This window comes from Quercus suber, unplaced genomic scaffold (genome assembly GCF_002906115.3).
Source record: "Quercus suber isolate HL8 unplaced genomic scaffold, Cork oak 2.0 scaffold_9, whole genome shotgun sequence".
Classification (NCBI taxonomy): Eukaryota; Viridiplantae; Streptophyta; class Magnoliopsida; order Fagales; family Fagaceae; genus Quercus; species Quercus suber.
Window position 1 is genome coordinate 2,975,387 of NW_027069475.1, and position 24,772 is coordinate 3,000,158.

General features: G+C 38.9%; 1 protein-coding gene and 1 long non-coding RNA gene across 2 annotated transcripts; both read right to left on the reverse strand.

Moving 5' to 3' along the window:
• Positions 1–872: 872 nt before the first annotated feature.
• LOC136069039 (uncharacterized) lies at positions 873–2,824 on the reverse strand. Its single transcript, XR_010630318.1, has 2 exons — positions 2,370–2,824; positions 873–1,030 (listed from the first exon to the last, which is right to left on the reverse strand). It is a non-coding gene; the product is annotated as an uncharacterized LOC136069039 (long non-coding RNA).
• Positions 2,825–14,137: 11,313 nt separating this feature from the next.
• LOC111989591 (aspartyl protease family protein 1) lies at positions 14,138–22,227 on the reverse strand. The gene is made up of 10 exons (XM_024021388.2): positions 21,773–22,227; positions 20,966–21,107; positions 17,001–17,233; positions 16,354–16,578; positions 16,094–16,229; positions 15,933–16,006; positions 15,724–15,844; positions 15,587–15,644; positions 14,689–14,760; positions 14,138–14,583 (listed from the first exon to the last, which is right to left on the reverse strand). The coding sequence occupies exons 1-10, from the start codon at positions 22,099–22,101 to the stop codon at positions 14,339–14,341; spliced, it is 1,635 nt and encodes a 544-aa protein (XP_023877156.1). The 5' UTR covers positions 22,102–22,227; the 3' UTR covers positions 14,138–14,338.
• Positions 22,228–24,772: the final 2,545 nt, after the last annotated feature.

Sequence of the window (24,772 nt, forward strand, 5' to 3'; positions counted from 1 at the left end):
ATATATATATATATATATTTTTTTTCATTACATAATGATCATTTTAACTTAAAATCAGATAATCGGTAACTTTGTCTTAAACTGGAAGCATCTTAAAGAATAATAAAACTTTCCTTTATAAACTCCTTCTTGTAAAATATTATAACTTTCATAATTATAAAACTTAACGTTTCATAAAGAAAAACAGATATCTGATAACTTCTTAACATAAATTTGTACTTTCTTCAGAAACTTTATCTTTATAGCATAGCAAAACTTCATAAACTTTTACCTTTAATGAATAGCTTTCTTTTCATCAAAAACTTCTTCTTTTCATGAGAGCTTTTTAACTTTCCACAATGTATTTAACAAAATAATTCTCTCATGATTAATAACATAATATAGCTGTTCATAAATAACTTATTGGTTAGTCCATAGCTGATAAGTTTGTATTTATTTGGGAGGCTTCTAGCACCATGGTGCTAGGCATCTAGCATTCCCCACAATGTCAGGTATTCCCGGGATCATATCATAATACATATCTTCCAACCATGAGGATAGGTTGGCTTCCCCCACAAGTTGGCCGTAACCAACAAGGGGCGGGTATAGCAGAGCCAGTCCCACTTATAATGGCCAATCAGATAACGTTTTCCATGGAAAGCTAGTAATTAACCCCTATTAGCATGGTTCAGATCACTAGAGGACATAACCTGAAAACATTTCATACTTTACATCATACTGAAATTTCTTATTTTGCATAATATTTCATAATAATAGCATTTCCATTCTTTTCTTTAAACATCATGTTTATGGAATTAGTAATAGCATCAATATGCTTAAATCATATACATAAAGTTTCGAAAGCTCACAAACATATCTTTGTCAGAATAATAATTATATGCCATATCTCTAATCAAAACCTTTTAATGCATCATATACTTTAAAATAACCTTATGACTTACCAAATGCTCCTATAACTTATCCCTTACTTGAAAGCAGAGGAACCGAGAGCCTAAAGTCGAAGGAGCTTAGACCTGGCGACTGGTAACACCTAAACCGAAATCAAAACTTATTGCTATCCATAATTTCTTTATCATAAACTTACACATTCATCTCAAAGCTTATCTCTTATAATTAAGGAAATCCTAATCCCACATCAACGAGGTTCCCACAAACATATTATGCACACATCAACAAATGATGTACCAAACTAAAGAAAAATCAACATTCTCATATTAATATCATATCTCTAAGAGAGCCAACTTCATTTTGAAAGGTGCTTTGAGCTTAGGGCAATAATGCATGCATAAACATAAACTCTTTTAAGCATTGTCATGTAACCATAAACACTCTTAAGGAAACATACAGCATGTTCAGCAAAACAGCTTCATAAATACAACCGTCGAATGGTTTAGAACCCCTCCTTTGAGTACTATACCTTGAACCAAGTTATAAAAAATTACTGTATGATCTAGACATATCATATGATGAGCATAATAAATTATAGCTCAAATCATTCACCCTAACTTTAGAATTAAATCTTCAAAATTAGGCATGTCCCTTGCTGTTCACTGTTTTATTCCAGCAGCATATACTTCATTTATAAAATACAAACGGGCCATCAAATCCCATCCAAACCTCATGTAATTTCACAGAGCTACTACCCTGTATGTCCAGTATGTACCATAAAAATTTCGTAGTCAAAGAATAAAACCATATTTTACTAAAAATCATACAATACAGCGTACTCAAATCTGTCCTGACAGAATTTCATGCAATTTAGAAATTAAATCATTATTTTTATATTAATCCAAATTCTGTGAGACCACTTCCATAACAACCGTATGTGTCTTAGATTTCATAGATAATAACCCTAGCATCCAAATTCACTATATAAAATTTAATACATAATTTATCATGCATGAACACAAAATCTGTCACAGTAACAGCTTTGCAACATTTTCTTGTAAATTCACAAGCAATTATCAAACAATGGTATTTTCATATGGGGATTTTTATACACTCATTAAACATGTTATAAAACACTTATATATAGTCATCTAACCATTTATAGCAAAATTAAATTCAACAAAAATCCCAGCAGTAACCTCAATAGTACTCATCCTAACTTTTCCTTACTTCCTTAATCATATACAATTATTAATTAGTAAAAACCATAATCTACCTTCAACAAATCACCAACACAATTTCAAAGCTACTTAAAACAGCATATATATATAAATATATATATAGACTTACAAGCTTCCCAATTTTACAAACCACAAAAACCAACTTCTAATAATCATATTAGAGAAACATAGAAGTGAAACTAAAGCAAACCATACCACCATTAAAATGCCCATGATAAGATGATATTTTTATATACTTACCCACAACTTTGAAGCTGAAATATTAGGGCTAAACTTTTAATTTCTTCCTTAGAGTGAGGTATATGGTTTCAATGAGAGAGGGAGGGAAAAGTTGAGAGTTTTCTTTCTTTGAGGTTGGACCCGTAGGTGTGAGAGGTAGAGCTTGAGAGAGTCTTTGAGTTTTCTAATTTTCCTTGAGAGAGTAGAAAGAAGAATGAGATGGAGCTTAATTTTCCTTTTGAGGTGCTGACCCGTGGGGTTGAGAGAAGACTTTTAAGGGAGCTTCCTTGCTCTTTCCTTAAGAGAAAAAGAATAAAGTAAGGTGCAAATTTCTGATTTGCATGGACCCGTGGGAAATGGAGAGGTAAAGAGCTTCTTGAGTCTTCTTTCTTTGAGAAAGTCAGAGACATAAAGGTGTAGCCAATAAGAACAAAGAAGAAAGAAAACAAAGAAGCAAAGCAAGAAGACCAAGGAAAATTCTGGTGCAGCCAAGAATTCAAGCAAAATATCTTGGGTTATTCACATATATTGCTAAGGAAAGAAAGGAAAACTCACCTTTTCAACTTTTAGTATTTATACTTTTCACCCTCCCATAGTTATATATTCTAGAAAGGCCCAATAATAAAATAACTTTACATACAAACCCTTACCTTCATACACTTAATTAAACGTCAACAACTATATATCTAATAACTTAAACCACTTAATATAATTTTGTACATACTTAGTATATATTTAATAATACAAATAGCCATTCAATTATTTGTAATTTTTACAATTCTTATTCAAAGGTATTATAAAATAATATGCTTATTATATACTCTTATATTAATTTAGAAAGTAAGTGATTAAAATAATAATTAAGCATTTGAACACATAGGTTAACTATAAAATTGGGTCGGGGTGTTACATAAGTTGTGAGCCCAGGTGAGTCCAGGCCCAACAACCTCATTTTGGTGCGCACAATTGGCGCCCACCGTGGGGCTCTCCTACAAGGCAGTGGTTCAGCCGAGACTCATGCACGAAAAATGTTTGGGAGACGTTCTGGTAGTGACACTGAAAGTGGTTTGGCGGGATTTTCTCGAGGATCCTCCTAGCGAGAACGAAGGCAAAAGAGGCGCGAAGATAGGGATCAGGAACGAGAGGAAGAACGGTCTGGTCTCGGAGAGGGGTCGTACCAAACACAATGAACGGCATCCAATGCTTCTGGGCATAGGCAATTTGACGAAAGGGACGAAGAGCTTGAACGGTTGCACAGGCTGGTGAGAGATCTAGAGCTAGAAGCGGAGAACAGACACCATAGAAGGGACCGAGACAGCCGAGAAAGGTCTAACACCAGGGAGGATCGTCGTGAGGCGGGGTCCAACCAATCCCAATCCCACCACCACCGAGAGCGTTTACGTTCGCGGGAATCCCGTTAGTGGCAGGACCGGTCACACTCACAAGAATCACGTTGACGCTAGGACCGTTCACGCTCACGGGAATACGCGGATTGAGGTTTGGATTCCCCGGAAGAACAACGGCCCTATAATGCAGCCATGGATGCTATGAGCCATGTGTTATGCAGAGCTGCTTGGTCGCCGTTTTCAACTGACATTGAGCGGGCCCCTATGCCGAATAGATTTACGTGTTCCCCGTTTAATTCCTACAATGGGAAAACGGACCCAGTAGAGCACGTCAGCCACTACATCCAAATCTCTGCACACCCGTAATGACGCACTGATGTGCAAGGTCTTTCCCTCAAGCCTCGGACCCACCGCTTTGAGATGGTTCAATGGGTTACGAAAGGGCTCCGTTCACAACTTTACTGAGCTGATACAAGAGTCCAGAATCCAGTTTGTGACATGTAGCTGAGTACCACAACCAGTAGACGTACTGCTATCCATGAAAATGAGGGTAGGGGATGCTAGTCGGTACTAGGAACTTTACAACGAGATTGGTGGGGGGAACGAGAAGATCGCTGCGAGTACTTTTAGAATGAGGCTACCCGAGGACTCCGGACTAAGGGAATCATTAACGAAGAAGCCTCCCGAGGACATGAGGTAGTTGATGAGGCGCATTGAAGAATATAAACAGCTAGAAAATGACTGGCTATAAAGCAAAGGTAAGGCGCCCATGATAAATTGTCTTCGACAGAGTGGTTTTCCTACTAGGGCCGGGGGAATTTAAGGATTCAGGAGCCGAAAGCACAGGTAGGGGAGGTAAATGTAACATTTAAGGAGCCAGTGCATAGGATTGTGGACAAGATTAAGCACGAGCCATACTTTAGGTGGCCAAACAAGATGGGAGGCGACCCGTCTAGGAGGAATCAGAACTTGTACTGCATTTACCACAAAGATAAGGGCCACACTACAGAGCAATGCCGAGTGTTGAAGGATCAACTCGGGTAGCTGGCCAAGGCCGGGTATTTAAAGGAGTTCGTAATAGACGCAGGGGACCGAGGGACGGGGCAAGGCCCTCCACAAAGAGGGAACCCCCCTCCCACCCCCTCTCGGGATAATTGAGGTTATTCATGCTACCCCGAGAAGCCTTACTGTAGCAGGAAAGAAGGGGGTGTTGACCGTTGCACCAGTGGAAGGTAACTCGGATATATGGCCATCCGGGAAGAAGATAAAGCTAGCTCAGGAACCTATTGCTTTCAGTGATGACGATTTGGAAGGAACGGTTCAACTGCACGATGACGCATTAATAGTCACGGCCCAAATGAGCAGCTTTTTAGTGAAGAGAGTGATGATAGACCAGGGGAGCGGAGTCGATGTGATGTATCCAGACCTGTTTAGGGGAATCGAATTGAGGAATGAGGACCTTTTAAAGAACATTACGCCTTTGGTCGGGTTCGACGAAAAATTGGTAGTTCCTGAGGGGCAAATTTCTCTGCCCGTAAACATGGAAGGCAATAAGGTGGTGGTAACGTTTATAGTGGTTGCTTCGTTCTCCCTATACATGACAATTCTGGGAAGGCCATGGATCCATGCAATGGGGGCTGTTCTGTCCACCCTGCACGTAAAAGTCAAATTCCCAACCGAGCAGGGTATTGCTGTAGTACGGGGAAGCCAGTAGACGGCTAGACAATGCTTAGTTGCCATAGTTAATTGGAAGAAAAGACAAACTGACCGGGAGGAGCAGGCTGAGCAAAAGGATCCGTCACAAAGGCTCCCTTTATAGCAATTACAGGATTCACAGGAAGAAACGGGGGCTGGGTGTGCCGAAGAAATGGTAAAAGTAAGAATATTGCCAGATGAAGGCAGATACTTCCAAGTAAAGGAAGGTCTGAAGGGTCAGGACAAGGTAGAGATGTTGTTATTTCTCGTACAGAATGTGGACGTGTTTGCGTGGAGTCCATATGAGGTGCCCGAAGTGGATCCTGAGGTCATGGTTCATAGACTTAACGTAGACTCCTCGTTCCCTTGTAAGAAGCAGAAGCCGAGGAGATCAGCTAGGGAGAATATTGAGGCAGTAAAGGTGGAAGTTCAAAGGCTGAAGGAGGCTGGGGCAATAAGGAAAATCTACTTCCCGGAATGGCTGGCAAATACTATGGTGGTGAAGAAAAAGAGCGGCAAGTGGGGGGTGTGCGTTGATTTCACAGATCTGAACCGAGCATGTCCGAAAGACCCGTTTCCCATGCCAAAGATTGACCAGTTGGTAAACGCCATATACGTACACTCGAGGATGAGCTTCTTGGACGCCTTTCAGGGGTACCACCAGATCTCCCTGGCCCCCAAGGATCAAGAGAAGACAACTTTCATCTCTCCGGACGCCAACTATCATTATGTTATAATGCCTTTTGGGTTGAAGAATGCCAGAGCCACCTACCAGCGAATGATGACAAGGATGTTCCGAGATAAAATAGGACGAACGGTTGAAGTGTACATCGACGACATGGTAGTGAAAAACAAGTAGGAGGTGCAGCATATAGAGGACCTCCGGGGAGTGTTTGAGATTTTTCGGCAACATAAGTTACGCCTTAATGCCGAGAAATGTGCTTTTGGTGTGGGGGCTGGCAAATTCCTAGGATACTTGATCACTAACTGAGGAATAGAGGTAAACCTAGATCAAATAGAAGCTATGAAATGGCTGAAGCCTCCGAGTAACCTGAAAGAGGCGCAAGTGTTGACAAGAATGCTAGCTGGCCTAAATCGCTTCATCTCCAAATTTGTTGATCGCTACCGACCATTCTATTAGCTCCTGAAGAAGTGGAAAGGATTTTAATGGAATGAGAAATGTGACAGGGCTTTTCAGGATTTGAAGGAGTATTTGATGTAAGTGCCTATGCTGACGACCCCAGAGCTCAGGGAGGACCTGTTCATGTACCTGTTAGTGTCCGATCATGCAGTGAGCGCAATGCTTCTCAGGGACCGGGGAGTGCAGTGACCTATGTATTACATTAGTAAGACTTTGGTTGATGCTGAGACTAGGTACTTACCTTTGGAAAAGTTGGTGCTAGCACTGATACATGTTACAAGAAAGTTGCTGCATTACTTTTAGGCCCATACGGTATATGTCCTGATTGAGTATCCCTTACAGTCGTTGCTGAAGAGATCAGACTTCACGGGCCGAATAGCTAAGTGGGAGACTCGGCTAGGTTCTTTCGACATACAGTATAGGCCATGAAGTTCAATAAAGGGGCAAGTCCTCGCCGATTTTGTTGCAAAGTTTACCCCTAAGAACGGAGAGATGGTTTGTCATGTGGAGAATCACCCGTGGAAGGTATTTATGGATGGTGCTTTAAGTGCCTTGGGGGCCGGCCCCGGGATCGTTATCATCACCCCCGAAGCCGAGTACGAGGCCCTACTTGTCGGATTGAGAGTTGTTTTGGGAATAGGAGCCTGGGATGTGGAGATATATTCGGATTCTCGGTTGGTTGTTAACCAAGTCTAGGGAACCTTTAAAGCCCGAGACCCCCGGATGAAGGCATACTTGCAATCAGCAAAGCAGATTTTGAACAAGTTTGGCATGACGAAGGTGTTCCTGGTTGGCCGAGCGCAGAATAGACCTGTTGATTCCTTAGCCATGCTAGCATCGTTAATTACGAAGGGGGTTCCTCGGCTGGCCAAGGTAGAATTAATAGCAGAGCTGAGCATTGACGTGACAAATGGCGTAAGTGTTGAGGGGGTGGATGTTGTGGTGATTGCGATGGCTGAGCCAAGATGGATGGACCCAATCATTGAATTCCTTGTCAAGGATCGGGTCCCGGATGGCGAAAAGGAAGCTAGTAGGATCCGCCGAGTAGCCCCCCATTATTGGTTGTCGTCTAATCGACAGCTATATAGGAGATCCTTCGGAGGGCTGTACCTTTTATGCCTACATCCAAAGAAGGCCAGTAAACTTCTGGCCAAGCTTTATGATGGGGTGTGTAGTAGTTATGTAAGGGGATGCTTGATGGTGTACCGAGCGATGAATTAGGGATTTGGTGGCCACAGATGCAAAAGGACGCCGCCGAATACGTACGAAAGTGTGAACAATGCCAAAAGCATGCTCCACTAATCCATTAACCAGCAGGTCATCTGAATCCGGTCAGCAGTCCCTGGCCCTTTGCACAGTGGGGGCTAGATATTCTCAGACCATTTTCCTGAGCAACAGGCAATCGAAGGTTCGTATTGGTGGCTGTGGATTACTTCATCAAATAGGCGGAGGCAGAAGCTTTAGCAAACATTCAGGACGTGGATGTTAAAAAGTTTATATGAAGGAACATAGTCACGAGGTTTGGGGTGCCAAACTCACTGATAACTGATAATGGGTTGCAGTTTGATAGCAAAGCTTTTCGTGCTTTTTGCAATGATCTCGGCATCAAAAACAGGTATTCCACACTAGCCTATCCACAAAGCAACGGTCAAGCCGAGGCAACTAACAAAGCGATCCTAAACGGACTAAAGAAAAGATTGGACAGAGCAAAAGGCAGATGGGCTGAGGATCTACCTAATGTTTTATGTGCGTACCGAACAACCCCAAGGAGGTCCACAGGAGAGACTCTGTTTTCCCTGACGTATGGAGTCGAAGTGGTGATAGCAGCTGAAGTAAGCCTCTGCAGCGCATGGGTAGTAGGATTTGTCCCGTCCAAAACGATGTGTTGATGGTGGAGCGCTTAGACCGGTTGGAGGAGTGCCGAGAATTGGGTACCATACGACTAGCCGAGTACCAACAAAAACTTGCTCAACGTTATAACCGAAGTGTAAAGACAAGGGAATTTGGCGCTGGAGATTTGGTGTAGAGGAAGGCGATGGGGAATATGCGAGATACAAATGTCGGGAAGTTAGCCCAGACTTGGGAAGGGTCCTACCGAGTTACTGCCATTACTGGCGCTGGAGCGTATTACTTAGAGGACCTAGACGAGAGACCATTACCCCAGCCATGGAATGTCTATAACCTCAAGAAGTTCTATCACTGATTAGCTGTACCTTATGTCGTAAGTTGAATGCAACATCGTGTGTATATTTTATTAATAAAGGTGGTGGCGGTTTGCCGCACGAGTGTATTTAATTCTACTATGAAAACCTTACTTCTAAAAAATATCCTAAGGACAGAAACCTGTTGCCCGGCTTGATTACTATCACTGAGCAGATGGAAACCTTACTGTTAAAAAAAAAAAATCCTAATTACAGAAATTTGTCCCTGGTTCGATCTTCATCACTGGACAGGTAGGAGCCTTAGTTCAAGATTGCCTAAGGATAGAAACCTGTCCCCAGTTTGATCTTCATCACCGGATAGGTAGAAGCCTTAGTTCGAAATTACCTAAGTATAGAGACCTGCCCCCGGCTCGATTTTCGTTGCTGGCAAGTAGAGGTCTTAGTTTGCAATTGCCTAAGGACAGAAACGTGTCCCCAGTTCTATAATTTTCACCAGACAAGAGGAAACATTAATCTAAAAACGACCAAAGATATGTTCCGAGCTGAGTCTTCATCACTGAACGTTCTTGACAACGCTCCAACGGAACTCTGAGAAATGGGAGCCGTAATTCCTGGGTAGAGTTACCCTAGGTGAGAGGTTACTTTTACCTTTCATAAACCTCCTCGGGCCTGTCCCACCCACAGTGTTAGATAAATTGCTGCCCGGTGGAGATCCCCAGCTAACCTTAATAATGAATAAAGGGCAAACAAAAGCAATCGTACTGATAAAATGATAGCAAAACGCTTAAAGCAAATAAAGGGTAATTAAAATTTAATAGATGTCTTTGCTACCATAATCTGGTAGTCATAGAAAAGATAAACCAAAGTGTTTGGTCACCACAACTCGGTGACTAGGCAATATCAAATTAAAGAAAAACAAGTGCGTAACAAAGAAGTGAAGCTTGGATTAAAAAAACATTAAATGGTAGGGTTGGATTGAAAAAGCTGATCCATGTCATCCGCAAGTTGTCTTGCAACATCATCCGCAGTTGGTCGAGGAGTCTCATCATGGCTTGAGGCGTTGAGATTGCTGGTGATCTCCGTGTAAGGATTCTCCACATGGGTATCAATGGCTTCTACCAGCGCCCTCATACTAGAGGTATCCTCGTCATCGACAGCTTCGGCCTGGCTCTGGACCAGGAGAGGGATAGTAGGGTGGGGGATCTGTTCTGGATTCCACAATTGCAAATCCCTGGGAACCCCCGCTGCCTGAAGGGCAGCTAGCCAGCCCTCCTCGAACCCTTGAGCTTAGGCTTGGAGGACGACGGGCTCTACGGAGTTCTCAGCATCCGCGAACCCCTCGTCGTACCACTTCTTCTCACAAGCATCCAAAGCTGCCCTAAGATCGGTAATTTCGTCAGCACAGGTCGAGTTCAGGCTTTCATCCTTCATAAACTTCAGCTCTGCTTCCCCCAGTTTTGCCACCATATCAGCCAATTTGCTCTCGGCTAGTTGTCGAGCTGTCTTTGAGGATTATGCCCTTTGTTCCGCCAACTCAGCCTTCTTAACTTTCTCTCGGGCTATGTTAATAGCAACATCCTTGAGTGCCTTTTCCCATTTGGCGTCTTCAGCAAGCTCGCTTGCCCTCTCACCAAGTATATGAGTGAGCTGTGCGGCCTGACAACGCCACCACATCCAGGTTAGGAAAGCGTAAAGGGAAGATAGGAGAAGGGGAAAATTGTTCATATGACAAAACGAACGAAGAGTAGAAGGAAAGAGCTTACCGCAATGGAGTGCCACTGTAGCCTCTGTACAATGAAGCCCTCTGAGCCTTCCAACCAAAAATGCATGTCCTCCGACAACAGTAGGCCATTTACCAGACTTTCGGCCACTCTTCCCCCTTCATCTTGAGCCGACATCTTCACACTCGTTGTGGCCAGTAAAGGCTCACCACCAAGCGTGAAAGTAGGCTGCTAGGCGGGTGCGGCTTGCGAAGATGAGGCGACTTTGGCACCACTGGGAGCTATTGGTTGAGTGTCGCCCACTGGTTTTCGGATTACAATCCCGCCTGAGGGATGAGGAGGAGTCTTGGTGGGTGCTTCACTCGTCGTCTTGATCGGCGAGTCGTTCAAATGCTATTTTTTCTTCTGCTGGCCGGAGGAAGGAGAAGAAGTGGGTATACGGTCCGCAGAGTGAGCTTGTTAAGACTGGGCCGAAGGCCTTGCATCGGACAAAAATCGATTGGTGGTCAACTTCCTTCTCGTTACCATTTCTTCTTCTTCTTCTTCTGCAGCTGCTCCTTGCACGGCTGCCTGCTCTTCGGCTACTTTTGCTTAGCCCTCAATGGGAGCGTGTGCTTGTTCGCGCAAAGCTCGGGAAACGCGTTCAGTTGATTCGTCCCTGACTGGGGCAAGATCTTCTGTGGTTAGGTAGTTGGCATCACGATCTCGGGCTTCACTGGTAGTCAACCTAGAGGGGGAGAAAATTGGCATACCGGACGTCAATGTAAGACAGCAGTGGGCTATCAACCGTAAGGGCTTGACTAAAAGGTTGCCAAGTCTTGTACACGGGGGTGCAACCGAGAATGAGGTGTGACGCTTGGAGCTGCCCGTCTGTATGAATGAAAATTTCGGACCTAAGTATGAAGTTCAAGTCTCTGACATGCACAACCCTGATATCCGAGGCAAAAAGTTTACCTTCTGCAGTAGAACTACGACAAGTTAGTATTCGGGTAAGTAAAATAACCATAAGGAAAGATTACGAATAAGTTAGAGAGTGGTATGAACCCACTTCACGCCGTGAAAGGGGGCAGGGGATTTCATCGGCAAACCAATTGCTGCGGACCCGGACCAACTCCCCGACAGAATTCCTATTAGAGTTAGGTAGGCACGAGATGAGTCGTACCCTCACATCTCTAACCTTTAAGTAGTAGTTAGAATTCTTATTCCCGCACAAACTGTACATGTGGTTTATGTTGTGGTGGTCTAATTGTAAACAGTATAGCTGATTTAATTTACTGACGCAACTAACTACCTGGTAAAAATTGGGAAGGAGTTGGTCGAGGCACAGCCCATAATATCTAAGGGTGTTGAGAAGGAGCGGGTCCACGGGAAACCTAACCCCGCCTTCTAGGATTGATATTAAGGGGAAGAAAGCAGTATTGGTCCCTCTATGGAGATTGAACTCACTCTCGTGGCAGTACGCCACCTCCACGACATTAGGGACGCTGAACCTTTGCCTAAAGGTGGCTAAAGACGCCTCAGTGTTCAAAAGGTGAGCGTAACCCATCCTAAAACTCTAAATAAGAAAGAAGAAACTGGAAGAAAGAAACTGAAGTAACAGAAGGGGGTATAGAACTTACTTTAGGGCTAATGGGAAAGGAAAGGCTCTGGGTTGATGAATAAGGGCGCAGACGAATGCAAGGTAGAGGAGAAAACTCATAACGTGAACAATGAAAACGTGGAGAAGTGATTCAGAATGGAGTATTTATAGAGGCCAGAGACGGGAGTAAATGCCACCCCATAAATGAGGCGTGGGAAACGTTACGAGTCCCATCACAATTGTCACACACGCATGCCGCCTCGGTTCACGAACCGTCAGGTGATGATGACGGCAGAACCAATCGTTAAACACGATGCGTCTTTTGAGGACGCATTTATTACCCTCTCACCCACCCGATACACACCGATTAGGTTTCCCGGATAGGGACAGTATCTTAGGCTCCTTGATTCGTCCACGGGCATCGTGCACGAATCAAGAAGGGGCTAACGTACGGTACCTGGCCCCTAAAACCGTCTGGGCCTTAGGCCTAAGCTCCAAAGGACGGCCCGTGGTTACTAACTCCCCTGTTAGACGCTGAGATGAAGGCCCACGAGGGACATAAACGCGTGCCTCGTGACCTTGTGGTTAGCCTGAAACCTGTTAGCCGATTGTTGAAAAACTGGCTTATGGCTCCGCGACAATGGAACGTGACCGGCAAATCTCATTGCCACCAAAGAACGACCGCATGGGAAAACCGTACCTTGGATGCCCGGTAAGGCTCTAGGGAACACTGCCCTCGAGCATCCACCTTTAACGGGAACTGGTTCCAAAACCACTCCTACCAAACATCCACCTAAAAAAACATCATTGGACCCTTGAAACTACTAATTGCAAATGTAATCATAGTACCCCACTAATCAGAATGCTATAAATAGGAGAAGTTGGAGAAGAAGAAAGGGTTGGTGGTCGAGAGGTTCTAAAAGAGATAGAGGTTAGAGAAGGAGTGATACAGAAAGAGAAAGAGAAAGAGAAAGAGAAAGGGAGAGTGATACAGAGAGAGAGAGAGAGAGAGAGAGGGAGAGAGAAAACTTCATCGAGTCTCTAGGCCGAGAACGACCCAAAGTAAGAAATTCAAAACCCACGTTACAAGTAAGTTGTGAACCCAGGTGATTCCAGGCCCAACAACCTCATCTTGGCGCGCACATAAACTATTTTACAATTTTTTTTACAAATTACTAATGTGTTGAGTGATTATTGGTAAATAAAAAAGTGATATTAATGGTAGGCCTAGATGAAAACTAATAAAAGATTGGCCATGTCAACATTTTGTAAAAATGTTGTAAAATAGTTTGTGACTGTAGCATTACTCTTTTGTTTGAATAATATTAGAGATGCAAATTATTTTACAAATTGCTGATGTGATGAGTGATTATTGGTAAATGAAAAAGTAATATTAATGGTGGGTTTAAATGAAAACCAATAAAAGGTTGGTCATGTCAACATTTTGTAAAAATATTGTAAAATAGTTTGTGACTGTAGTATTACACTTTTATTTGAATAATATTAGAGATACAAACTATTTTACAAATTGCTGATGTGATGAGTGATTATTAGTAAATGAAAAAGTGATATTAATGATGGGTTTAGATGAAAACTAATAAAAGGTTGGCCATGTCAACATTTTGTAAAAATATAGTAAAATAGTTTATGACTGTAGCATTACTCTTTTTGTTTTATTTGAAATCTAATCTATTGTAAAGTGTGTAGATTCTACACATTTTATTTGAAATAGACTAATAGTTACAATATACTGTTAACCCGTGACTTGAATCATTTTCCCCCTACACACATACATATTATATATGAATTTAAAATCTAATCATTTAGATTAGATAAAAATCTTAATTGATAAAAAAAATTAAGATATAAAAAAAATGAAAATTTTAATGTTTAATATAAATAATAAATATGAAACAAAAAAAATGTTTTTGTATAACTTTGTGTGTGTGTGTGTGTGTGTGTGTGTTGGGGGGGAGGAGTACATATTTTTTAGTATTTTACCAGTTATTGCACTGCCTAACGACCATCGTTTTATCAAAGAATGACCTTGCATTGCTGAAAATTTCCGATTGCTTTGGCCCAAAAAAATGGAATGCATTGCATTGCTGAAAATCCTTAAAATTTAAACATACAATATAGAAACTCTATACCAATGGTTTCTGCTTATAAATTTTAAAAAAATATATATATTATTTACAAACCTCATGTTCAAACTAATGCTACTAACACCTACAAAACTAGGAAGCCAATAAGCTTCCAATCTGTTCTGTAATGACCAGAAATACAATGCATATCCGTATAAATGATTCAAAGACCAAGAAAGGTACAGCACTTAAAAAAGAATAATCAAACAATGGCAAGAAATGAAAGAAGAAGCATCGCAAGTGTGTAATGAAAGGGCTTCAACTTGGGTGAATAACTGGATGGTGGTGACACAGGTGGATCAGAATTGGTTCCACTATTTGCTGTGGCTTCTGGATTGACAGCAGCAGGGGAGACAGCCGGGGAGTGAGCAGGAGAGTGAGCAGGGGAGTGAGCAGGAGAGTGTGACGGGCTGATAGGTAGAGTGCTCAAATTCTCATCATCATAACCTGGTGACACCAAGTTTTTATTATAGTCACTTAATGAATTCACCAAGAGAAGGAAAGATTGTACATTGAAATTCAATCTAAAGAAAAAGTTTAAACTATACTCACAATTAGATGCCTTCCAACCCAATACAACCTTCTCGCGATCAAAAACTATGTTATAACCAGTCATGAAGTTCTCTGGATGAAAATAAAGAAATTCATATTGTAAGTTGCAATTTCTCAGTTCAAACAGATAAGAGGAGACAAAAAACTCAAGGTGATGATTTTCCCAAAAGCTCACTAGGCAAGACTGGCTTGTTCGATGACGCAGTGATTAAATGGAGGCTGTGTATGTTGTTTCTCATGCAAATTTTAATATCTGATTTAAAAGGTAGAGTGCAGCCAACCATGACCAGCTTCCTATTATTTGTACTCCTCCTTGATAATTTCATACAGTACAAACTTTATAATCTCCAAATTAGAGATTACTGAACAGGCTTCTGGCATAATGAGTTTTGGGTAAAAACATAGGTACAATGCAATAGGTTCCTGATTAAAAATCAAATACATAGTTGCATTAAATTTGTCCTTGGAAAAGAAAACATCGTTTATGCTTCATTGGTCAATACGACCATGTGTATGAATTTATTTGGGGAACCTAATATACAACAACTATGCAAGTGTACCTAAGTTTTGAATAAAATTCTAGTTTGTTAAGTTATAATTGTACACACATTGACTGAAAATTGAATATCTGATCTATTCACCCCAAAAGCTGCAATTACCCCTTCCTCTTCCCCCATCCCAAGAGACCACTTCCATCAATCCAGACATTATGTAATCTATATCTCCAAAAGAGGCAAATAAATATTCAAGCAAAACTGCATAGTTTTTTTTTGATAGTCTCCTTAGAAAGGAATGAACACACAAAGTGAAAATTTGAAAGCGACATACATGAAAATGCAACTTCATCAATATGAACAGGTTTTAAAATAAGGATAGCTAATTATAAATAAATACTCACGCCCTATGATGTTTATATCTTCACTTTTGAGAAGAGCCAGACAATACATGTATCCACCCTGAAGACCACATCATCAAATTATTTAGTTTAACTCAAGCAGGAATAGGATAGTAAAGAAGTATAGAGTTAGGCCATACCTGAGTAGTTTGTATCACTGCTGTTGGATCAGTGAGAGAATATTGGTCTCCACCCTTCATTGTCAGATTTATATCAGGGATTGTATAATTGATTGTATAATTGGGTTGACTTAGATTTACACTGCATATAAAGTGGAAATCAGTACTTCATAGTTGCAAGGAGAAAACTAATACAAAACAGGAATGCGTTTTCTCCAGATATAGACGACCTTAAGTCATAACAGTATTCAAAAGGAAGCTTGGAATCAGATGGATGCCGCCTTTCTAGGACCTGGGAGTTGAACTGCAAAATAACATAAATCATATAAACTGGTACATTATAAAATGGAATCCCAATAGTATCAGGAAACACAACATTTAAATTACTTACACTCTCAGAAATAAATGTATAAGCTGGGTCGTTTAGGCTTGTAAATGATGTTCCTGAGTCAAAGATTGCACTGAACTCCAGTGCAGAAACATTTTTTTCCACAGTTGTTTGAGTGATGCTGACGTTGTAAGTTGGACTGGTAACAAGTTCCAAGGGCAAAATCAGTGTAAGTAGCATGGGATTCAGGTCAAAGATAGTTTCTTGCCAAAATTAAATTACTTTGCCATCAGCTTTTGCAATATTGATAACTGACAACTTACTGTGTTGACCTAATATTGAATGGCGTTTTTCTTTGGTCTGAGCTGCCATTATCTCCGAACTTTATTCTCCCCATCCCATCAGGTCCAAAACACATGGAAAAAGAATTTGAAGCTAGCCCTAATCTTGCTAAGGTGCTAGGAACAGATATATTATTCATACCGAGCCCAAAAAGACCATTTGGTGCTGCACCCTCCAAAAAAGTACCAGTCTGAAGTTGACCACAACTGCAACAAAATTACAAGCTTAGTTCAGAAGTCACATCAATAAACAAAAATTTGCTGAATGGGTCTGACCAAAAAGCAAAAAAGACAAGAAGCAACTTCAATGAATAAGAAAGTATGTTAGCCCATCAGTGACACAGAAAATTACTTACTCCTCTAATAGTTTCTGATATCATGATACCTCATAAATAATTAATCCTACTTGAGGAGGAAAAAGCCATACCAAACTGCAGATTCATTACCAAGTGATGTACATTTGCCAAAATATCAGCAATTCCAAAATTTTCACTTTAACAAACAATTTTAATTTTCATCCAGGTCTATAGAAATTGATATCCCTTGAAACTTAACATAAGTTTAATGGTCACTAGAAAATATTATTTCTCCCAAAGTTTTTGGTAGCAAAGCAATAAAAAATAACCTACCCAAAAGTAATATTAGCATCAACAGCTTTTGATTGATCATCATCTCGAATTAAGTGCAAAACATCCTCCACGAAGATCCCAGTAGATGAAGTGTTATTAGAAAGATACTCGACTTTATAACCACATTTAGCACTTGCTGAAGAGCAGTGACTTTGTTTGCAGAAGGTGCTGTTGCAAGGAATTACTCCACTTGTTGATGAATTTTTAGGACTGTAGATGTTAAGGTTTACTACCTGCTTCATAAAAAGGATTAAGTAATTGTCAAGGAATTCAGGACTTGAACAAAGCTTCTTTCACCACTGCTCAACAAACAATCAAATACACGGACAACATAAGTCCAATCTAAAATTACGATCCTGTAAATCAGGTTATAATTTCAATCAATAAATATACATTTCCTTATTTCATATAGCCCTGACAACAGTAAAATATGTTCTGGGTGTGGTAAATTAAATGATGGGCACTACCACCAGGAGCCCATGCCACATTTTTAGTTACTAATCAATTGGACATTTCAATTCATTTCCCATTTATCTAAAAACTCTCATTTTAGTTGTAAATCACTTGAAAAACCTAGATGAAAGTTGTAAGGGTGGAAGTGCTGATACCAAATTGTTTTAATTGAGGAAGTTCGATTACCAATTTTGTTGTAGGAAAGGGCCTTTAGATGGTATTCACACACAAGATTGATTGTGGAGTATGGATTTAGAAAGATCTTCAAAACAAATTATAGAAAACAAAGAGAACTAGAAAGAAAAATAGACCCAAACACACAAGAGAGAACACTAAGGGGACGTGGTTTGGCTTTTGGCCAATGTCCATGGACAGTGACAAGAAGAAATTTCACTAATAAATTTAGAGAATAGAAAATAGTGTAAAGGAACTATCACAAAACCAAAACCTCAATACACCCAAATTACTTTCTCATACAAAAACAAAGTTCTCTCTCTCAAATACGAAGCTAGGGGCTGCACCTAAAACAAAGAGAAATTTTCTCTTCTCCGGAATTGCTGCACAACCTTCCTCACACAGCCCCCTTCAAAGAGGTCTCTTAGTATCACATTTTGCTGCTCTACACCTCACATAACAAACTGCATTTAATATATATACTATATCAAGAGGAAACCAAAGTTGGCAATATTGAGAAACGGTATACACCACGTAGAGAAGACAGGCACGATATTCAAAGAACTAAAGTCACGCTTACTTGACAATGCATGCAAAAAGACATGCATTTGATGCAAGCGTGAATAACCAAGTCAACATGTCAACCATCAAATACCTGCCTCGCTTACTCTTCCCTGCCTATAGAATTCATATATAAGTACTATTTGGCTTATAGTACTTTTTCAAGTAGAAATCCATAGTCAAAATAAGAAGGCTACAATCCAAGTTGGCTGAAAAAGGTTTCTTTGCCGTATAAGATAAAGTCATCTCTAATTTGGATTATATCCCTGTGTTATGCCAATCTATGCGCACTTGCAAGCCATATTCTAGCAAATCTCCATGCTGACTTCAATTGTATCAAGCTTCACAAACGAAACTCCTCCATCACCTCCATCAAAGTCCTAAGGGGCTATCTCAAATTGCAACCCCAAATCAAGTCAAAATAGGAATATGAGTCAACATCTAACAAATCCCCACCTTAACTTAAATTCCACCTAACAATCTTCCAAACCAAGTCAAAATTAGGAATTTCTCCTAAATCCAAATAAGAATAATCACAAACTGCATCAAGCTCTACAAAAATTCTCCACGTTGGAGAGATTTGCAAACCACCAAATTTAATCAAATTCCTCTTCATCTTGGAGAGACTTATATTGAGCCACAAATGCTTCAAGGGCTCCAAATCCACCCAGAGATGGTGACAAATTGAATTAGAGCCCAACCAAATGTACGAAATGCATATAACTCCAATCAAACTCCAAATACGCCAACAAGAGCAAAATGCACCCAAAAATGCTCAAACACAATGCATATTGATCAAGTCCATTCAATATTAAAACTTGATCAAACACAAACCGATGGTGCTACAAGCTTGTCTATTTATCTTTACCCAATCTTTTTTTTGACATCTTCTCCCTAGTACTCACACTACTCAGATCCACAAACCAATCAACAAAATCTCCAAGAGAAAAAATTCAAATGCCTAGGTAGTGAACCTTGATTCTGAAGAACAAATCCAAATACCTAGACAATGAACTTTGGCTTTGAAGAACAAATATATATGCATAGGTAGAGAACCTTGGATTTGAAGAAAAAATTCAACTGCCTAGGTAATGAAGCTTGGGTCTGATATCAATTTGTTGTATCCAAGACAAATAATAGGAAACAAAGAGGACTAGAAAGAAAACTAGACAAAAACACAAAACAAGAAAAAACACTAGGGACTTACATGGTTTGACTTTTGTCCTACATCCATAGACGGCAACAAGAAAAAATTTTATTAACAAATTTAGAGAATTCAAAATGGTGTAGAGGCATTATCACCAAACTCAAACCATAACACACCCAAATTAGTCTCTCACACAAATACAAAGTTCTCTCTCTTAAATACAAAGTTTGGGGCTGCACCTAAAACAAAGAGAAGTTTTCTCTTCTCTTGAATTGCTGCACAGCCTCCTCCACATAGCCCCTATCAAGTAATTTTCTCACTCTCACATTTTGCCACTCTACACCTCACATAAAAAAGCTGCTTCTAATATATATACTAGATTAAGAGGAAACCAAAGTTGGCAATATTGAGAAACTGTTCACGCCACGTAGATAAAATAGGTGTGTTATTAGAGCATTAGCATCCAGGTTTGTAAAACTCCAGAAATTCTTTTTTTTTTTTTTTGAAAGGCCGGAAATTCTATTTTTCCCAAACAACAAAAAAATGCTATATCTGGGTTGCTATACCTAAAACAATTTACAATCTTGCTAAAATCTTACTTGTAGAGTTTATTGTAGCAACTTCTACTTCTTTTTTTTATTCGTTTCTCTCTCTCTCTAGATTGGCTTGGAGATCGGTATTTGTGGTGTAAATTTTCTTAGTTCATGCAAAATTTTGGCTTGTCAACCTTAAAAATCACCTAGATCTGTCTGTGTAAAGTTATGCATCTATGCTCCATTTTCTATTTTAACTAAAGTAATTGTGTAAATTTACACAGTTGCGTTGTATTTGCATTTTTTATTCATTCTTTGCATTTTTTGAGAAGGAAGGAAGAAAATGGATGATGGCTGTGATATATTAAGAGAGAAACATAATTAAAAATTAAAAAAATTAATATTTTAAGAGTAAAAAATTTGATGCGGTATTTAAAAGAAAAAAATTATATATATTTATATATAAATGTAAAAGTAGGTTCTTAGGTTAAATTACACAAAAATTTGAGGATGAGCTAAAGCCACGCTTTCTTGACAATTGTTTGCAAAAAGGACATGCATAATGCTAGCGTGAATAACGATTCAACTTGTCAAACATCAAATACCTGCCATGCTTTACTCATTCATATGAGTACTATTTTATTTACCTATATTACATGAATTTTATTAATGTGTATCTCTAAGACATATATTAATTTTTATTTTTAGAAAAAAAAATTTCGAGAATTAAAAATGTAATGATAGTTTTTTCAATTCTCAAAATAAAAATTTCTAAAAATAAAAAATTTAATGTGTGCCCTTAGTCCTAGTAGAGATTCCTTTTTAAGTAGAATTTCGTAGTAGAATTCCCTAGTTAAAAAAAGAAAAAGAAAAAAAACTCTACAATCCAAGTTGGCTGAGAATATCCTAGCCATATAAGACAGATTCATCTTTTAATAAGTTGGGTTATATTCCAATATGATGCCAAATCTATGTTTTAAGCATATATGACTGCAATAGCAAAGGAAGAAAAAGGAACCCATATAGCCATATCAAATGGAAGTAATAAAACTAATAACAAAGAAACCGAAAATTCAAAGTAAAAAAAAGTAACATACCGCTCCAGATAATGACCGTAAGGCCTTTACGCAACCATTTTTCTGACAATCACATGGTATCCAGAACAAATCACTGCCTGTGTCTAACGCCACCAAGAATGATAAACTCGGATTCCCCAAAGAAACATTAGCATAATGCAAACTGAAACATCAACAAACATAGAAAAAAAAAATTAACCAAAAAAAATAATAAAGTCAGTACACCTAACCTAATTGAAACGAACAGTTTGGTCACCCAGGAAAATTTAAAATAATAATAAAAAAAAAATATTTCTCATTTAGGATCGTTTTGGATAGGCTGGGAGACCTATGTTTTCCGGTCTAACTATTAAGAAAAAAATGCCAGAAAATACACTTTTAGCTGTAAAACATGGGATAATATATATATATATATATAAAATGTTTGATGATATTTTTTTTATCATATCATTGATATCAAAGCTAAAAAAGAAAAAGAAAAAGAAAGAAGAACACAAAAAAGTTATAACTTTTACTTACAATAATACAATTGGCCACTAAAAAACAACTCTCTCTTTATCCGAAACCAAAAAATATCTCCCATAAAAAAATAAAAAGAAACCAAAAAATATCATATCAAAAGCTCACTAAAACACACACACACACACAAAATTATATATATATATATATATATATATATTAACCAAAAATAAATATTTGAATGATTATTTGAGGAGTTTCACTAAAACACACACACACACACAAAATTATATATATATATATATATATATATATTAACCAAAAATAAATATTTGAATGATTATTTGAGGAGTGGAATGAGGATCATACAATCCCAAAGCACCAAGGCGGTAAGTGTGGTTTCCACCGGCGAAAACGAGAGGCGACTGGTCGTTGAGGGAGGCGAGGTGGCGGCCACGAATGATGCGATCTCTGTGAGCCATAGCAACATAGTAATCTGCGCTACCTTTCTCTGGAAGCTCATCAACACCCAGAATTCCCTTCACTGGATCCGAAAACCTGTGGTGGATTTCGAACCCGAATGTTCCTAACCCGTCACAGCTCCTCCACGAGCTCAAAAAAACAATTAGTAGTAATATGCTATAATAATAATATGTAAAACAGGTCATTGTTGTCGTGGGAGTCCAAGCCCGAGCCATGGTTAGTGGGGGCTTAGACGCTTTTGCAGATAAGAGAAATAAACTTGAATTGTGTACAAAAGCTTACGCATCAAAATGAAGGGAATGAGAGGATTATTGTGAAAGAGCGTCAGTTTTTTTTTTTTTGAGAAAGGTGAAAGAGCGTCAGTTGATAAAGCAAAACAGAGCGAGAGAGAGAGAGAGAGAGAGAATGGACTTTAGAGGTCAGTTGAACCTGTCAGGCCAAAGTCAAATTACGCTGCCCATAATGATGAGTGACAGGTCGAAACAGCGGGTGTAGTTGGGTCCCATTTTTAACTTCTTCTTCTTTTTGGAGCAGGACATTTTGGAGGAAATAGGTTAGTATTTTTTTTTCTCTAACTATCTAGTTAGTTGACCCGGTTTAGAAACTATATTGATTAGTAGCACCTCGAGTCTCAGAAAGTCGAGTTGTGCGCTCATACCTCGAGTTTTTGAAACTCGATTTTTATAGTTTGACCTGTCCTAGTTCCACGTGGCATCCCACGTGAAACTCGAGTTTTTGAGACTCGAGTTCTAAGCCCATATATAAACCACAGCCACCCACAAAGAAATTAGAGCATGAAGATTTTATGGGTCTAAAGTCTAACTAAAATGTCCCACAATTTCTTTTTGAGAATATATGCATTATGTTTTCATTTAATGAATTATAAAAATAATAAAAAATTATCTCGATTGTTGTTTAAAGCACCAATTACTAACATCTTTAATTAAAAAAAAAAAAATCAATGATAAGGTCTAAGTCCTACCAATGCCGTATTTCGACTGTTTCAAACACATACCTTGTGTGGTATATATTTAAATTCTGTCGCTTTTATATACAGCTATTACAAACAGTGTCAATGTCATATATATACGTGGCTAGGTTGTCAATGTTAGATATTTGATTGACATTAACATATCCTTTTTGTCACAAGTGGTAGTAACGATGAAAGAGGAAAATTCCCTACATTGTATAATCTAAAAATGATGAATAAAAAAAAAATTCAAATTATAAAAAGCAAAATAAATCAAGCTTAAGAGCCCAAACTTGATTTATATGGCATACGAAATTGGGACATGGTTAGAATTCATATTTGACAATTTGGTTTGGTATATTTTCAATACTTTTTTAATTGAACATCTCATTTTGTTTTAAATATACAATGATAAGTGGTAGTAAATTTAATTTTTATCTTTTATTTAGTTAGTAGGTGATGTAACCGTTTTTCATTAAAATAAAAGAAGATTCAAGTTAAAAAAATATTAGACGTAAGTTAAACCCTTAGTAATTTAGGCCAAATTCAAAAATTATATGAAAAAAAAAAAAAAAAGAACATAGAAAAAATAATCAAGAAGAAAAAAAGAGTGAAGGGCATGAAAAACGTTTAAAACAAAGACATATATCCATAGCAATAAAAACAGCGGATATGAATGCAAAAAATTGCAAGTTGATGAATGATGACCAAAAAGTCGTTGGATGCACCAAAAAAAAAAAAAGCCGTTGAAATAAGAATAATTTTAGGTTCCAACTTCCAATCGCTGTAAAAAATCAGATAGGGTCAGAAATCGAGCCACGTGTGCTGTTTCAAAGACGTTAGAAACTTCTGAGAAAAACGGCCTTACTCAACTAACACAACTTTGATTGAATGAGTTCACTAAAATTTTGATCTTCAACGTCAATCACGGTGTTTTTTTTTTTTTTTTTTTTTTCTTTTTTTTGCGTGTGAAATGGGACATTTGCTTTTGCTTAACACAACTTTGATTGAATGAGTTCACTAAAATTTTGATCTTCAACGTCAATCACGGTGTTTTTTTTTTTTTTTTTTTTTTCTTTTTTTTGCGTGTGAAATGGGACATTTGCTTTTGCTTCTATGGGTTTTATTATTTGCCTAAAGTTTTAACTTGGACTGTGAAAGTTTGAACGCTCACAACGCAAGTCGCTGGAAACTACTGGATTGACTAAAATTTACAAGCACTCGATCGAGCACTAGTCTCACAGTCCTGTGACTCATCTCTTTGCTAGGTAGAGTTCAGTTATTGTGTACACAAATTCTTTTTTCTAATAACTCTTTATGGTTTATATTCGCTTTACGTGTCTGTAAGGTGACTTATTATATACATGAAAAGCATGACCAATTTGACTTAAAATTTAGGTTTCTACAATTTAATACTATCATGTTAATGCGATACGAACTAAATTTTATGCCACTTGGTGCTAAGACCGGCAAATCATAGTCCAAGCTTCTAGAACCGTATTGGAGCTGCACGCGAAGGTCCCAATTGCGGTACTTACTTCCACCGTGTAATGATTGTACTTACTTGGAAAAACGTTAAGATTAAAAGAAACTGGTGCCTATATTTTGGAGATTCCAATTTTTGTCTAATACGTTTGATGACAATCTCAGGCAGATAGCCATGAATTAAGGAGCAAATCGTGTTTTCTCTCTCTTTCTCTCTCTCTCTCTCTCTCTCTCCCCCCCACCGGGTCCTAAAGTAATGATGAAATGAGAGACAAAATTGGAAAAACCAAAAAGAAACAAAGGAAAAAACAAGAAGAAGAGAAGAATGGTTAAACTTCTCGGAACATCCAAATGAACCTAATAGGAACCAGACAATGAGATAAAAGTCAGCAACCGGAAAATGATCCTTTAGACAGAAAATAGAAGGCCAC